Source organism: Pinus tabuliformis, chromosome 1_2 (assembly GCF_031772625.1).
Source record: "Pinus tabuliformis cultivar Carrire ecotype Pingquan chromosome 1_2, CPIR1, whole genome shotgun sequence".
NCBI classification, from domain to species: Eukaryota; Viridiplantae; Streptophyta; class Pinopsida; order Pinales; family Pinaceae; genus Pinus; species Pinus tabuliformis.
In genome coordinates, this window is record NC_142298.1 from 1011076841 (window position 1) to 1011094884 (window position 18044).

The 18044-nt window shown below is 36.7% G+C and overlaps 1 protein-coding gene, 1 long non-coding RNA gene and 1 pseudogene across 2 annotated transcripts; 1 reads left to right on the forward strand and 2 right to left on the reverse strand.

The window, feature by feature from the left end:
* Positions 1-473: 473 nt before the first annotated feature.
* Positions 474-2097, reverse strand: LOC149209533 (DEAD-box ATP-dependent RNA helicase 45-like; annotated as a pseudogene).
* A 3905-nt stretch (positions 2098-6002) lies between these two features.
* LOC149209534 (uncharacterized) lies at positions 6003-7242 on the reverse strand. Its single transcript, XR_016252226.1, has 2 exons — positions 6777-7242; positions 6003-6665 (listed from the first exon to the last, which is right to left on the reverse strand). It is a non-coding gene; the product is annotated as an uncharacterized LOC149209534 (long non-coding RNA).
* A 1715-nt stretch (positions 7243-8957) lies between these two features.
* LOC149209535 (disease resistance protein Roq1-like) lies at positions 8958-12792 on the forward strand. Its single transcript, XM_089398656.1, has 4 exons — positions 8958-9496; positions 9648-10743; positions 10842-11189; positions 11347-12792. The coding sequence occupies exons 1-4, from the start codon at positions 8958-8960 to the stop codon at positions 12790-12792; spliced, it is 3429 nt and encodes a 1142-aa protein (XP_089254782.1).
* The last annotated feature ends 5252 nt before the right edge of the window (positions 12793-18044 follow it).

Genomic DNA, 18044 nt, shown 5'->3' on the forward strand with positions numbered 1-18044 from the left:
AAGGGAAAACCTATTGTGTCTGTTTCTTTAGATTGTTGAGTGCATGATTCAGTTTGCGTCTGAACTTCCCAATGAACTGTCCATCCATGGCGTTGTGGGTAGGGGTGATCTTTGTCCAATCACCCTTGCACCAAATAGAGTCAATATACCTCATAAGCACGACATCTAGATCATTACCCCACTCAAAATGGTAACTCCACATTCCTGTCATCAACCATTTTTATGCTTGTTGTCCAAAATATGTGTATTCACAACAGCCAAAAGTTTATCCTTTACACTTTGTTGGCTTATAATACCCGTGTGAGATTCAAAATATGACATTACTATTATGCAAATGTGCAATGGGTATATCCCATTGGCTTATAATACCCATGTGGGCTTCAAAATATGACATTATTATTCTGCAAATGTTGCAATGGGTATATCCCATTGGCTTAGAATACCTGTGTGAGCTTCAAAATATGACATTATTATTATGCAAATGTTGCAATGCGTATATCCCATCCTAAACATATGGCGCATTTGCATCTGCCTTTTCCCTTTTCATACCACTCACCAAGAAGCTCTGAAAGTCTCAAGAATCTTTGGCCTTCAGAATGAAACTCTATAGACTGCGTTATATTCTTATTAACAACACTAGGTCCACCAACTTGAATTTGCACTGGCTTATTCAATACTTTGCAAGAAAAAACCTCTACATACCCAGGAAATGTGGCAGAGAAGAGCACGGTTTGTCTGTCTAATCTGGTATTTTGAACAATATAGTTATTTGAGGCTCAAAAACCATATCAAACATCCTATCAGCTTCATATATAACAAGGTAGGTGACTCTGCGAAGATTTGATATCTTACTGCCACTTGTACATAAGATATCAATCATTCTACCAGGTGTGCATACCACGATTTCAGTACCTTTCTTCAAATCACTAATTTTTTGTGCCACTCCTGAACCTCCATAGACAGGTACACAATTCAATCCTAAAACCTTAGCAAATTTCTTGATATCAGAGTGAATCTGTTGAACAAGCTCTCTTGTGGGAGCCATAATCAAACCAATTGGTCCATCACCTGTAGCAAGATGAGGCTGATCTTTAATATGCCTTAGCATAGGCAAAACAAATACAAGAGTCTTACCCGAACCTGTTTTTGCTAAACCAATACAGTCTCTTCCACTCATGATCACAAGAAGGGCCTGAGCTTGAATAGACATAGGATTCTCGAAGCCTAATTTTTTGATGACTTCGAGGACATTACGAGTCAAACCAGTCTGGTTCCATGTCTTGACAGCCTTCGGTGTGTCTTTTCCATGAATCCTCAACTCAAGCTGCTTTCTGTAAAGTGCAACTTTCTCTGATGTCAACAAAGATATTTCTCTTACTTTCCGGTAAAAGTCTTTCTTTAAGGGAGCATACTACACCTTGGAGTGGTCCACAATAGATAGTTTCTCAATTTTAGTTTTATTCATTCTCTTCATGAACTCGTCACCATTTTCATCATCCACCTGATCTTCATTAAAGTCCTCATCTTCTTCGTTATCCGTATCAGACTCTTCACCTGGTATAATTCTCCCGAGAGTGTTTTTGATAGTCCTCTTTCCTTTGGAGCCTACACCTTTGGCTTCATTCTCAATTTCATTACCAAACATGGAATTTTCTGTTGTGTTATTCAAATTTTCAATGTTAGATGTACCAAGGTATTCGTGAATGCATCCAAAGGATCAATTTCATCTTCAACATTGGCATCGGATTTATCAATCTTCATGGACTCTCCATTCGGCATATTTTCATCCTCCAAATCAACCATTACAACATTTCCATTTTCAAACCCAGGAACATCTCCATGTGCTTTCATAACAACCAATACATCATCATCATCAGATTCTTCACCTTCAAGGGTCCATTTTTTCCCAGCTTTAGCCTCTGGTTCACCCTTATCCTCCCCTCTCTTTTCCTTCATTCGCTTCAGCTCTTGCCAATCTGGTTCGAGCGATGAATATGTATTGTTTTCTGCACACTTCTCCTTAAAACATGTTGTAGCTTTAGCACATGATTTTTCTAAATGCCAAAATACTTCTTGAATTTTATTAGAATTCTCCATGGATACAAAACATGAATGTAATGATATATGGTGAGGCCAACTACATTCAAAGGCCTGCATGATTATATCATGTGCCATAGCTCTGATACCACTCTAGCATAAAAACTTATGCTGATGCACAAAAATGATAGCTGGTAAACTTGAATGTTAAAATACACCGAAGGCATTTAAAACTAATAATTTATTATTATATAAAAATGTATATGATGATTTGTACTATACTTTTCCTATGTTAATAGAATTAGTCTTTATACCAAAAAAAATAAAAAAAAAAAATAAAAAAAAAATGTATATATGATGATTTGAATGTACAATGAGGACCCTGATTTTGTACCTCAGCAGTTGACCTTTCGTGAATGGGCATGTCTTTTAGACATGCCTTTTCACTTAATGTAATGACTAATTAACCTAATTAATTATTTAATTATTTAATATTTATATTCATTTTATTTAGCTAATTGTTATGAATTATATTCATAACAACACAAAATTACATGTGATGATGGTGGTGGTAGGTGAGCTTCCTCCCACCTCCTCCAATGAGCCATCTTTTGCCCAGGATCCATCTAATGCCATAATTTCCCGTATTGAATCGAACTCGAATTTGAACTTGAACTTGAAGTTGGTAACTATGGTTGAATGCAAAGATATTGTTTACTCCATAAGGCTCGTTGTTCTATCTTTGTGAGGAGTTTCCTCTTCTTAATTGTTAGGGTTTGAAATCTAATGAATTTTTGTGGATAATCATGTTTTGGCTTGCATTCCTTCATAATGGAGGTGCACATAAAATCACTTGCATTTAGTTGAATGGCCTCTAGAAGACTCTTATTTATATCCATTTTGACAAACTTATGTGGGAAAAATCAAAGTTGAAACCGATTGTTATGATAATAGGTTAGAGCTTGGGATGCTTGAGTAGGTCTTCATTGACCGCATTCTCAATACACAAAATTACATGTGATGATGGTGGTGGTAGGTGAGCTTCCTCCCACTCCTCCAATGAGCCATCTATTGCCCAGGATCCATCTAATCCCATCATTTCCCATATCGAATCAAACTCGAATTTGAACTTGAACTTGAACTTGGTAACTATGGTTGAATGCAAAGATATTGTTTACTCCATAAGGCTCGTTGTTCTATCATTGTGATGAGTCTCCTCTTCTTAATTGTTAGGGTTTGAAATCTAATGAATTTTTGTGGATAATCCTGTTTTGGCTTGCTATCTTTTGGCGTTCCTTCATAATGGAGGTGCACATAAAATCACTTGCATTGAGTTGAATGCCATCTAGAAGACTCTTATTTATTTCCATTTTAACAAACTTTTGTGGGAAAAATCAAAGTTGAAACCAATTGTTATGATAATAGGTTACTCCTTGTCACAATGGATTTTGAATGTTGATCATCTCAGTAAAGTCCTACTCCAACAATGAAATAATGTTTCTATAAGAGTTATGAGTTGGTCATTTCAGTTGAGGAAAGAATCCAAGCAAGTTAGGGTTTTAAATCTATTGAATTTTTGCAGATAATCTTGTTTTGGCTTGCTACCTTTTGGTGTTCCTTCATAATGGAGGTGCACATAAAATCACCTGCATTGAGTTGAATGGCCTCTAGAAGACTCTTACTATTGAGTTGAATGGCCTCTAGAAGACTCACTCTTGTATCCATTTCGACAAACTTTTGTTGGAAAAATCAAAGTTGAAACCAATTGTTATGATAATAGGTTACTCCTCGTCACGATGGATTTTAAAGGTCGATCTCAGATAAAGTCTTACTCCAACCATGAAATAATGTTTCTAAGAAAAAGTTATGAGTTGGTCATTTTAGTTGAGGAAAGAATCCAAGCAAATTTACCACAAAGATTTCTTTTCACTTTAAAAGAAGTTTCTACAGTATATTGGCCAATAAATTTAATTTACAACCAAAATTAACTCATTAAATTATTCATTATATTTTAAAATCCCAAACCCCCTTTTAATAAAAATGCAAATTACTAAGAATATTGTTTTTAATATTTGCAATAAGAAATTGAGAATGTAATAGTGTGTGGTGAATACTATCCTTGGCCCAAAAGTCGAGCCTATGAAAACGAAAGAGACCCCGGTCTTCCCTTTCTTTAATAATCCTCTCACTGTTTGGATATTCCACGCTCGTCTTCTCTCTGTTATTCAAAATTTGGAAAATGACCCCCAAAAAAGGGATATTCCATGCTCGTCTTCTCTCTCTGTTATTTAACATTTGGAAAACGACCAAAAAACATTAAAAAACTCAAAACTTGAACTATACGAAAATACAAATTTCTCTCTGGCCACTCTTTAACTGTTTTAGTTTTATTTTTTATTTATTTTTGTTAAAATAGAAATTGACAAAAATAAATTATTAAAATTATAAATTTAATTTATAAACTTTGAGTAACTTAAATATTTTTTTGGATATTCCACGCTTGTCTTCTCTCCGTTTCCGTAGCGTCTGAAAGTGTTGGAACGATGCTTTGTCATGCAAGCATATCGGCTGTCTGTGGGCCAAATCAGGCGGTGGGCATCATGGTGTATCACGTCCAGAAAGGAATGTCATTAGCCATTGATCTACCTGATTCTGGACCCAATATATATGGCATCGATTGGTGGCATTTGAATTATCAATAGTGATGGTTGGAGGCATACAAAAGAAGTGATGATGTGGGAGCTTTTTCAAATGGATGGTTTTGATGGTGATGGATTTTCTTGGAAGGAGATGGGGAGGATGTCTGAGTCTGTGTGTCGACAATTTTGGAGGGATTCCTGCTCCACGTGGTTTGAGTGCGTGGGAGTAGGAGACAAGATATGTTTCAGGGCTCATGGGAGTCTAAAGGTAGCTGTCTACAGTGTCACCCACGACTCATGGAGTTGGTTACCTAGCTGTCCTGATCCACAAGACCAGGATCGCAAAAACCTACATCTGAGGAGCCTTGTCTTTCAACCCAACCTAGATAACTAGAATGTCTAATTCAAGGTGTTTTAATTGCAAGCTTTATTGTTAGTCTGAAAGAAAAAAAATGTAGCACAACAATGGATTGTGGCTGCAGAGCCTATTGTAAAAAGCTGCTTTGGATGTAGCAGCTATGCATAGAGCGAAAATACATCAAAGATCAGATAAAAGTTAATAATTTCAGTAGTCATTAAGTGCTGTAAATATATGAGTTCTGATAATAGATCCACCTGTATAGAATGCAATTTATTGGATTCAGTGCGGTATTGGCTGTGCAGTTGTATCGTAATTAATCTGTGAGAGGGAAATACAGCTATAAACCGAAGTCTCTTCTAATGGATGAATGATTTCTTGGACCAAATGTGTTCAATATTTATGTGCATGGACTTTTTAAATGCGTTAAAAGCTCCTGTGTTGAGCTGCGTTAAAATCTCTATTATATTTCTTAATATTCTATTTTTAAACAATTTGCCCTGTAAGATGACCATAAGTATATATTGATGTATGGGATAAGTATAAGTATATATTAATGTATTTTCAATAAATAATTAAAGAATGAGATTATGTAGGCTTTTAATATTTGTAATAAGAAATTGTGAATATTTTTATGAATATAATTACTTAATTTAATAATCTATGTAATGTATCAAAGTCCTTGTTGTAGTTTTGACATTCAATTTTTATAAAGGATGATGTTTTTTGGGTGACAATGGTGGATGTTGATTATTCATCTTTTTCTGTTCGAACTATTGAAAAATGATACAAACCGTTTAAACAAACACCCATACCACTTCCCAAACATGTTGTCATTCATGTATATCAAACGCAGTGTCACATTTGAAATGCTGACCTTTTATTTTCAAATGATACAAACCGTCTAAACAAACACCCATACCACTTCCCAATTAACATGTTGTCATTCATGTATATCAAACACAGTGTCACATTTGAAATGCTGACCTTTTATTTATTTATATAGATATGGAGGAGGCTGCTCTGATTAAGGCCGCCGCAAATTTGAAACGCTGACCTTTTATTTATTTATATAGATATGGAGGAGGCTCCGAATAAGGCCGCCGCAACTTGCTGAGTTCCTGGATTCTGGCTGCTCAGTGCAACGATGGCCACTGCATTGAAATACCTAGAATGTGAATCTACAAATACCAAGTTTTGTTACTACATCTACAGTCTATCACAACCTCGCTATTTCTGTGAGACATGCAAACGCTACTGGACCAAAAGAGGCACTTTGAGGAATGTTCTTGTTGGTGAAAGTTACAGAAAAAACAAGAGAATCAAGAGATAATCTTTTAGTGCTCGTGACAGTGAATTGACATCCACGACTACTCATGGGAAAATCACAATAATAATAACATCACACATCCTGTCTATAGTGGCCAATTGTTCAAGCCCCAGGCACCCTTATTTGACCAAATCCAGGCCGCTTGCTTTCATACGCTCTGGGCAGATTTGGTGGTTGTGGCAATTCACCACAGTAGTATAAGACACAGTAGTGTAACCCATGACCGATTAATACTCACCCAATAATTCCTCGGACAAATCGTCAACCAGAAGCTTCGGATTCATTCCAGCCACAAGCACAACTGCAAATACAGAGTAATTTTCGTCATGTACAGAGAAAACATTAAACTCCAGAAGAGAATGGTGTGAAACCAGAGCTCTCTCACTTTCACTGCATATGAGAGATGGTTTACCTCTTTCTGTTTACAGGCCACGCAGACTGATTTGACCACAACCGCTGGAGCTACCCACTCCTCGAATCTATACAGCGCAGAAGAATGGGCAATGAACCAAGAGACAGGTGCAGTAGCAGCGCCTACACCGCCACCATTGGAAATGAAAGGGTTGAGAAAATTCCGAATCAGGGGAACAAGAAGATAGCCATCCCTAGGAAAACCATAGCTATGAAAGCGTTTATGATGGGAAAACTCCACAACGCATAAGAAAGCCAGGGGTAGCGTCCCTTCTCGCCTTTTTACGGTTTATCAGGATACAGAGTGGCATGAGTCGTACAAACTTCTAGTTGAGTGTTTCCTGTAACCAACCTCCAGCGCAACAATTACCCCAGCCTATAATCCCTTCTCGCCTTTTTACCGTCTCTCAAAATACAGAGTGGCATCTCTCCACACTCGCGCAACAATTACCCCAGCCTATAATCCCTTCTCGCCTTTTTACCGTCTCTCAAAATACAGAGTGGCATCTCTCCAAATTCAGAGTGGCATGAGTCTTTATTGTAACGAACTTACAGCTGAGTGTTTCCTCTAACCAACCTCCAACGCAGCAGTTATTGCCGCCTATAATGATCCAATGGATGAAAATTCTGTAATCGTCTAACGCATCATATCAACGATTCAGGATAGTACACAATGGCAGATAAGAAAGTTATTCCCAAAGGGAAACGCCTTACGACGTAAGCACAGATAAACTATAGGGAGGTGGAAGTAAAGTAAAAATGATTGGAGAAATAAAAGAAAGCAAGAAAGTATATTGGGCAAAAGAAAATCTAAAGTTCAAGATCATGGGAAATTTAGAAAAAGTGATAAGAAAGGGGTTGTTTTTATTATTAATTTTTAGATTTTTTGGTGTGGGAACAATTTGAGGTGAAATTTTGATTTGTGTTATTTAAATTTGTTTTTTTATTGTACATTTGTATTTAACCCTCTGAAAAATCTCTAAAGCACTTTTATTGTGTTGGGGTTACACATCAAACTTGTGATTTCAATAAATTATAGCCAAATTTTAGAAAAATTAGACTCAAAAAACTTCCCATCTTTCTCCTAAAATCAACTTGGATAAAAAATATTTAAAGTGAATACACAAAACCAAGGTTCCATCACTTCTTTAAAGTGGGCCCGCATATTGCGGGTTTTTGCTTTTGCCTACGCGGTCGGCCATGTGCGAGTGCCCCACGTTTTGTCGACTTTTACGTCTAACGAAACTGCTAGGGTTCCATCGCTTCTTTCAGTGGGCCCGCTGATTGCCGACTTTTGCTTTTGCCTACGCCGAGTAGGCTTTAAAATTGACGCCGTTTACCGTATTTACATTATCATATTGAAAGGATTCTCGGCCATGTGCAAGTGCCCCACGTTTTGTCGACTTTTGTGTATAACGAAACTGCTAGGGTTTAAGTGGGCCCGCATATTGCGTACTTTTGCTTTTGTACCGCGGTCGAGCATCTCGGCCATGTGCGAGAGCCCCACGTTTTGTCGACTTTCGCGTTTAACGAAACTGCCAGGGTTCCATCGCTTCTTTCAAGTGGGCCCGCTTATTGCCGACTTTTGCTTTTGCCTGCGTGGTCGAGCATCTCGGCCATGTGCGACTGCCCCACCTTTTGTTGACTTTTGCGTCTAACGAAACTGTAGCGCATCTCGCCCATGTGCGTGTACCTTTCATATTTTGTCGTTGTGCGAGATGGAGGATAATGTTCCACCTGTCAAGGACCTACCGCCTATGCATCTTCTCACATTCCGTCAGACTTTTAACTGTCCAGCGCCTACCACCTCTACATCTTCCCATACGCTTGGACACTGCCAAGTTGTTTCATCAATCACTTCTCTTTCCCTCCTGTTCACACACACAGAGAGATAGGAGTCGTTGCCGGAGTCGTCCCTCTTGATTCGTTGAAACACAACTCTCAGAGAGATCGCTCAAGGGTTTAATGGTTATAAATTTTTCATAGCAATTTTTCCCATAATTTCTGCTTGTCTCAGATTCCTAGCAAATCTAAATTTCTGTGCACAACATCAACATTTTTCATTGCACTTTTTCGGAGAATTTCTGCTATTCCCAGACTCTCCCCTAATCTCATCCCTCGCAAGCTGCTTCGGTAGCGTCGAATATCCCGTCACCTCTATTTGTATTTTGCTGGATCAGCAATGGCTCAATCTTCCTCCGCCGCAGCCTCCACCTCCACCTCCACCACTCCTAATTCCGACCACGATGTGTTTATTAACCATCGTGGTCTGGATGTCAAGAAAAATTTTGCCAGCCATCTGTATCGGCGGCTTCAATCATATGGGTTGCGAGTGTTTCTAGATCAGCCTGAGTTGCAACGGGGAGACTATTTTGCTGCTCAGATTGAAGAGGCTATTCGATACGCCTCAGTCCACGTGGCTATTTTTTCACGCGGATATGCCGAATCAACCTGGTGTCTTCGAGAACTCGTCTTAATGTTGCAGTCAAATTCTCCAGTGATTCCAGTGTTTTACAAGGTGAAGCCCGAGGAGCTGCGGTGGACACGGGGAAAAGAAGGAGGGTATGCTAAAGCCCTGGAGGAACTAGAAAAGAAGACGTCAACTGATCCTGAAACTGGTGAAGAGAAGTTGCGGTATGACCCCAGCCTCATTCAAAATTGGAGAAATGCGCTTTCTGAAGCTGCAGGAATAAGCGGCTTTGAGCTGGAAGCGTGTAACGGGTGAGAACTTAAAACACTTCTCTGCTTATTGTATTGTTTTATGTTACATGATGCACGCTGTAGAGACTTTATTTTATGTTACGGGATATATGTATAGACTTTCTTTTCTCATTAGTTCTCTTTTCCTTTCTGTTTTCTTGTGAATAACCAGCGATGAGGGAGAGCTGGTAGATAATGTGGTTGAAGAAGTGTTAAAAAGGGTGAAAAAACCAGTTTTGAACGTTGCTAAATATCCAACAGGTTTGGATGACAAGGTAATTGATCTCGAAAATACAGTCATTTTGCCGCGACAGCATGCAGGAAAACCTCAGATCGTGGGGATCGTGGGGTTAGGTGGTGTAGGAAAGACCACGTTGGCAAAAGAACTGTTTAATAGGAAGAGTTCGGGTTACAGTAGATGCTGCTTTTTAGCTGATGTCAGAGATAATGCAGATAAAGGCACTTTACATGTGTTGCAGATAGAACTTCTTAAGAAGTTAGGATGGGATAAGCCAGTAGATAATGTCCATGAAGCAAAAACAATTCTAAAAAGGCATATTTCATCTCCTAACATCTTAATAATTTTAGATGATGTAGATAAGATGGATCAGGTTGATGAACTTTTACCTGATCAAACTGTACTCCACTCCGATAGCTTAATACTGATTACATCTAGGAGCAAAGATGTTCTCAGAAGGTCAGGAGTCGAAGAGTCATCAATGTATAACCTAAATGGCCTTCCTCCACAATATTCTCTTGAACTCTTCTGTTTGTATTCCTTCAATCAGCCACATCCACTCCCAGGGTTTGAATCTTTGGCAAAAAAGTTCACAGAAGCCTGTGGTGGATTGCCTTTATCCTTAAAGGTGTTTGGGGCACTTCTCAATGGAGAAGAAGATGCATCTTACTGGGAAGCCCAGCTGGATAAACTTCAACGCATACTTCCGGAGGAGATAAAGCAAAGGCTTCAAATCAGTTACGACGCACTGGATACGGAGGACCGCCAGATATTCTTAGATATTGCCTGTTTTTTCATAGGAGAAGACAGGGATAGGGTCATCAGAATATGCGCTGGATCAGGTGGTAACGGTTTGTGGGGATTTCGAAATCTAGAGAACAAATGCCTCGTAGAGGTGAATAGTGAAAACCAAATAAGAATGCATGATCACCTGCGAGACATGGGAAGAGAGATTGCCAAGGATAATTCATTGCCACGTCGTCTCTGGCGTTCTACAGGAAAAATTGATGATCTCTTGCAACAATTGTCCGTAAGTACTGAATCTTTATAAATTGTAGAAAATTAAAATTATTCTACAGAAATCAGTGTAGAATTTTTAAATTCTTCATCGTTTTTCGTACTGAACAGGTAATAAACGAAGTGCGCGGAATTAGATCAACTGATTATTACAGCTCAGTAATGCCTTGGTGCCAAAGAAGTAGCGAACTGTTTTCGCACAGTTTTATGAAGTTTTGCAATAAACAATATCCTTTTCATGGTAGTGGTATTTGTATGAGGAATTTGCAACTTCTTCATTCTAGAGGTGTTCTTGTGAAGCACATTTTGACAAAGGTGCAGTTTCGAAATCTCGTATGGCTGCACTGGGACAGCTGTCCCTACTCTTCGCTGCATTCGTCCATTTCGTACTTGAAGAACTTAAGGGTTCTACAAGTGAAAGGGAGTAAATTAAAAACATTGTGGAAAAAGGAATCACAGGTAAATTAGGATTTGTTGAAATTGTGTTTATTAGCTATGATATTGTAATTGTACCGTAGTGTCTCACATATATTTTCTAAGGGTTTCTTTCGATTAGAATAATAATTCATTTATATTTTTCTTAGAGTTGAAAGTTGATTATTCATTTATTTTGCAGGCACCTTTACAGTTGCGGGAGTTGGAAATTAAAGCTCCCCTCTCAAGCATTCCAAAGTCTATAGGGAAGCTGACGCAGCTACAACGGATCGTGATTTGTCCTTATGACGTCAAAAGGAAGGTCAATGTCACACAATTGCCAGAAGGATTTTGCTTTCTGCAATCATTAAAGGCCTTGGTGTTGGATGAGTTTTCAGAAATGAAATCACTCCCGGAGTGCTTTGGTAAGTTAAGCAGCCTACACAGAATCCAATTGCGTCGGTGCTCCAGTTTGAAAAGTCTGCCAGATTCGCTTGGTGATTTAAGCAGCCTCCACCACATCAACCTGTCTAACTGCAGCGGTCTAGAGAGACTGCCAGATTCTTTTTGCAAATTAATTAAACTCCAGCATCTTGATTTAAGTGAATGCACTAATTTGACCATGTCAAGCGAAACACTAGGAAATATAATCACGCTGGCTCACATAAATCTCCGTGGCTGCACGAAAATTGAAGTACTCCCTCAGCAGGTTGTGCATCAAGCGTCCCTTCAAAGGCTATATTTGGGAGGTACAAATATAAAAGAATTGCCGAGTGCAATTGGAGAGCTACATGATTTGGAGGTTATGGTAGTAGGCCCTTTGCTGGACGCTCCGCCGCCTTCACTATATTCCTTAAAGAGTTTGAACGAATTGCGGCTCTATGACTGCAAGGAATTGAAATGTTTGCCGGCTTCGCTGGGTGACTTGAGCAACTTGAAGGAATTGAAAATAAAGTGCTGCAGGGAGTTGGAAAGTTTGCCCGCTTCCCTTGGACGGTTGGCTCAGTTGACTAAGTTGCAGATATTAGATTGTCCGTTGATACGAGAGCTGCCGTTTCTTCCATTGAGTGATTTGGAGTCTTCCATTGACCACTGCATACTTCCGCGGCTCCAAAAGTTAGATCTCAGTGAAACAGGGATATCAGAGGTATCATTTGCTGAAGGTGTTTGCTTCAACCTTCGAGAACTTGACATAAGCTTCTGTGATAGTCTGGTGGAGGTTGGAACATTGCCAAATACACTCACAACTTTGAGTATTTGGGACTGTCCTAGTTTGAGGAAAATGGATAACATTTATGGTCTTGCAAAACTTCACATGCTGACAATTATAAACTGCATAGGATTGGAGGAGTTGCCATGTTTGGAAACATTGGTATCTCTTACGGTCTTGTGGGCAAGTGGATGTGTGAAGTTGAAGAGGATACGGGGTTTGGGGCAGCTGACAAAGCTGCACGGCCTAAAAGTTAATAGGTGTTCGGAGTTAGAAGAGTTGGAAGGTATCCAACATTGTATGTCGTTGGAGTGTGTTTACGCCAACAAATGTCCAAAACTGCAGTGGGATGCGGGAGTGGTGGAACAACTCCGCCTACGAATGGGGTCGGCCTTCCGATATGATCATAGAGGGGGCTGTCTGAACTTTACAAACTGAAGGGGTTTATCCATTAATAAATGTGAAGCGGTATAATGTTTTGCTGCCATATTTCTTCGTTTTCTTAAGGAATGTAGTTGTCACATGCTTAGTTTTGTGTTAGGATTATATTTAATAAATAAATAAATAAAATATTTTAGTTAAAGAATAATAAATATATTTAAATTATAAAATAATGTTTATTATATATTTTAAAATTAAATTGATAATATTATTTTTATTTATTTATTCTGATAATTATTTTTCTATATTCAAATCGTTGATATTATTAATCTTATTTTCATATTTTAAAATTTAAATATTTTATCATTATAATATTTAATGTTTTTATATTTTAAATATTATGATTTCTCGTTTTTACTCCATTCAAATTATTTTTTACGAGTAAGTTTAAATTTGTTATACCATTAAAAAAAGCGGACATATATTATTTTTTCTTCGCAAAATAAAATTATAAATAATGATTTTAGACCCAATGCGCCTTCTTAGCAGTACAGTTTGGTGATACTAAAAATATTACAAAATATAGATTGAGAAGGGAATATAGACTATTTTGGTTTTTCTATTTGAAGAAGTACCAGGTTTATATTTTCATTTTAGTTTTTTTTTTTTTTTTTTTAATTTACGATGACTCAAACAAATATTATGTATGATTTAATAATACAGTTTTTTTTCTTTTGTGCAAAGTTTTGTAAATACCAAATTTTTTCCCTTTAGGTAAAGTTTACAAATATTTCAAAAAAATAAAAAAATGGTTTATATTCTACAATTTTTTCCTTTCATATAAAGTTTACACATGGTTTATAATTTAATTTTTAGATATTGATTATATTTTTAAAATTTGAAATTTAAATTAGAATTGGTATTTATTTGTAAGTTTTTAAAAATTAATAAATTAAGAAAAACAATAAAAAAATAAAAATTAAGTAATAAATTACTATAGTATATAATAATTTTTTTAGGTTTTTCATAACTTTAAAACAAATTATTAGGAAAATGACACAAATATTATATTATAATTTTTTATGGGCATTATTGCATTGATATATAAGAAGTATTAGGAAAATGTAAGTGCAAGTTAATGATGGTTTCTCATAACAAGTTAGTGGCAATGCAAACATAGAAAAACAAAAATTTTCTTAATTTGTGAGAATGATTTGAGCTGTTTCACAATGAATTCAAATATAGTGTAAAAATATGAAATGTAAAAAAATGAATTAGCTTTTTGAGTATATAATCTTCCTTTATAGAATTTCTATGTGACCATGTGAAATTATTTTTTAATATGGTATACTATTTTTCTTGAAAATATAACACATATGTTCAGGTTTTGAGTAAATAAATGATGAAATTTCCTTTAAAATATTTACACATCTATAGACAATGCATTGTTTTTGTGCATGGATAGTTTTTTGAAAGTTATAATATTAAATTCACATTTTTTTAGAAAAAATATGAAAAGCTATTTTATCCTAGAAATTACAAGGCCATTGATGATGTTGTTTTTGTATGTCACCTTAGCAAGTTGGGATGAACATCTCAAAAATCCTTTGGTCAATTTTAAATTTGGATTGTTGAGTGGATGTGGGATCATTCAGTGGGAAATAGAAGTAGATAGTATCATCTCTATTGAAGATGGATTATGATCTGGAGGAGGACCACAGACTCAACAACATGTTTGTAGTATGACATCAGCCACAATCATGTAAATCTCCCGATCAGTAACATCCTAAGCACTTTTTGTTGCAATGTTGTTAAAGTGAGGAGCTCCTACCTCTTGCTGGGTCGCAACAACCTCTTCTTGAGGGAAGGGTGTCTATAATACCATAGGTTGTTGGGTGGCTCCACCCTACCATTGTGCTTGCCCATAGCCTCCTTTATGTATTTGAACTCAACAATCTAGGGACATTGATAAGTATAATGTACATACTCCCCATATAACACAAGGGTAATTAGTCCATAGAAAATTATTCTTATCTTATTTCTATGAGTTGTTGTAGGCTTGGTTTCGTGAGGATTTTGGTTTCTATTGAGCTAATTGCCCCAACCTTGTGCGTTATGTTGTTGTGGTTTGCCTCCTTTTGTCTGGTTTCCCTTAAACTGTTCTTTCCTTTTTTCTTCCCATTGTTTTAATGGGAAGGGGGATTGGTTATGTTTAGTTGCACAAAAGATGGTTGGAAAAAATTCAAGATTTATGCGATTAGATTGTGGGGGTTCCAGAAAAGGGAAATAGGGGTTTTCTTGTGCAGGATATCCATAGGAGGGTTGGGATGTTGAAACACCAATATAGTTAAATGGGGTGGAATAAGTTGTCCCCTAAATGAGAGGAACATTAACTACATCAAAAGGATTAAGATAATATCCTATCGATGTGTGGGGGGAGCAAGTGGCATCCCACCCATATTCCGAAATGTGGGATGTGGTCCAATGAGTTCTTGTTGTAGGGAAGTTGATTCACATGTGAGGGGTTATATTGGGTAATGGACCATATAAAGGTACCCTAATTGTGCCTAAATCAAGTCGAATTGTCGAGCCTTAGAAATGGTTGCTTCCTCATCCTAACACATGGTGGTTACAACATCCTTTTTTATAACTGGAAAGAGGGGCTTGAGGAAGAATTATAAAAGAATATCTTTCGGGATTTTGATCTTGCATATATTGCATTGTCTATGCCACTTATGGAAGTGGTCTGCAATGTGGGTGCAGGAAGATTGTTGAAACTTAGATAGTAACTCCAATCCCATGTCATGATGAATAGTGAGTTGGAAGAAGGTGAGAAATTTCTTAGCTATGGATTCAAATGTGTTGTGGGACCCAACCTTCTCATTGATGTACCACTTAGCCCAGAGGCTAGTGAGCATGCTTTAAAAGAGCCTCAATTGAATTAAGTAATCAATGATATTGTTCAAGGAACACCAAAATTCATAACATGGTTGGCGGGGTCTTCCCTAGGCTTCCCTTCAAAATTAGGGATTTTGAATGTAATTTAGTGGGCATAGAAAGCCATGTTGCATTGTGAGCTATGGGATTGTTCATCAACTTCGAGAGATATGGAAGGTTCGATGAAGTAATAAATGAAAGATTAAGTGTTGGATTTTCCATAGCTTCATGGTGTGTGTGGGTTTGAGTGATACTTTGAGGTAAAATGGTACTTAAAAAATTGGTGCCAAGGATGGATGAGCCTAACAAAGTTGGATCAATAGGTGATCTTTGAGGGAAAGGTTGAGTAGGTGAAACAACAAGTCTTGTCGCTCTTTCTACCAAAGGTGGGAGGCCTTGAAGCCGACGAGAGCGTCGTGGTATAAAATGGTCCCCTATGGTGCTCACTAAAATGGATAGATGGTGATGGGGATCTCAATTATTCAAACCAATGTATCAACACATAAAATAAAGAAAAAACAAAGGGTTGATAACTTTAATGATGCCTAATGTGTGAAACAAACCAAATTTCAATGAGGAATTCACGTAAGAAATCCTAAAATAATTAATATCCTTCCACTCAATAATAACTAGGCCTTCCAAAAATTTTCAATAATGAGGAATGAGGCCACCAAAAGAAAACTATCAGAGGTTTCAAAAGAGGGTTATAATTAGGGGTACTAAGGCACATCTTAAAGAAACTAGTGATGTTTCCAACAATTATTCAAATTCACTTCTAGGTGTAAGTGTTATTTCTTGGGCTTCCATTTTGAACTATTTTTCATTACCTCATTCGACCTTTTTACCGCTCAATTTCGATACATATAATCCCATATTGCCCTCTTATTCTACATATTTACACCCCTTTGAACCTAAACCCTTTTGACATGCATAACAACGTAAAATTTGCTTATTTTGATTAATTCCTGTCTTTGATATATTAATTGAGTTTTAAGTTATTTTTACTAATCATGAATTGTTTAGCTCACTTTCGGTACTAGTAGTGCAATTTTTGCACCTAATCGTGATTGACACATTTACTCCCTTCTAGAAGAAATTATGCCACATGGGTTTTATAGCCTACGGCGTAAAATAAATTCAAGAGTGTTCATATCGCACCTAGGTCACACATGTCAGGCACTAGCTCTAAATCATTGTTACAGGTCAAAATTTCCAAAATTCCAATTTTAGGCATGATGCTCGAGGCAATGGAGGTGAAAACACAAATTTCAAGACATGGGTTTTTTCCCAATATAGAAATTTGGTTAATTCTTATATGATTTCAATAAAATCATCACGTTTTGGAAGATATAGCTCTTTGACACCAATCTGCCCAAACTACACAATTTGCCCAAATTTCCAAATAATTGTATATTTGAGGAAGATGTTGAACCAATCATCCAAACAACAAAGGGAATGAATCTTAGTCGTTTTCTGATGTATATAAATATTTTGTTAAAATGTATTTGTATTTTGTGGAGCAAAATCATCAAATATTGTCTTCTAAATCACCATTTTCTATCTTGAATGTATCCATAGTTAGGCAAATATGAGATTGGGGGATTGCTTTTGATACATCCAATACTCTTCTTTGTACAAATAATTAGATTGAGAACAAATCTAGGGTTGTTCTTCATTCACTCATGTAATGGGTTAGGATAGGTAGCGGATAGGAAGATTATGGTAGTAGGTTAAGTGTTTCCCTTCTTGTAAAACATAGTTGATTATTCATCAATAGAAGTTCTTTTTTTAAGTTTGGTGCATCATTGTAGTCTGAATTTATTGCTCTTGGAAATGTTAGTCAAGTTATGAAGGGCCCCTCAATCCTAGATAACGATTTTCATTTCATTTTTCTAGTTTAGTTTGTTCTTTAGATTATCTCTATTGTTGTTATGTTTGTTTACGTTCTAATGTTTTGCAAATTTCAACATTTTCTTTTGAGAAACTAACCACCCTCTATTTTCTTAGATCTAACATATTATTGAATGCATGAATGCTTAGCTCGAAGCAATGAAAGATTTTATTCTGAGGTTGTGGTAGGGGATTTGTGACAAGAACTAGCGAGATGGTCTTTTGTTTCATCTTGTGTTAATCACATTCATTTTCCTTCTTGAACATGCCATTTACTTGTCAATTTATAGCAATGGTTTCCAACATTAGATTGGAGTATATTGGATTAGATTAAAGATTTGATTATGATATTTTTGCTAGCATATGAAGTATTTTCTTAAATATGAGTAAGAATATATATGTTATCTTGTTACACACATGGATTCATTGGAAATAATCCCATACTTAAATAATAATGTTCTTTTTTCTAGTAGGATAGGATA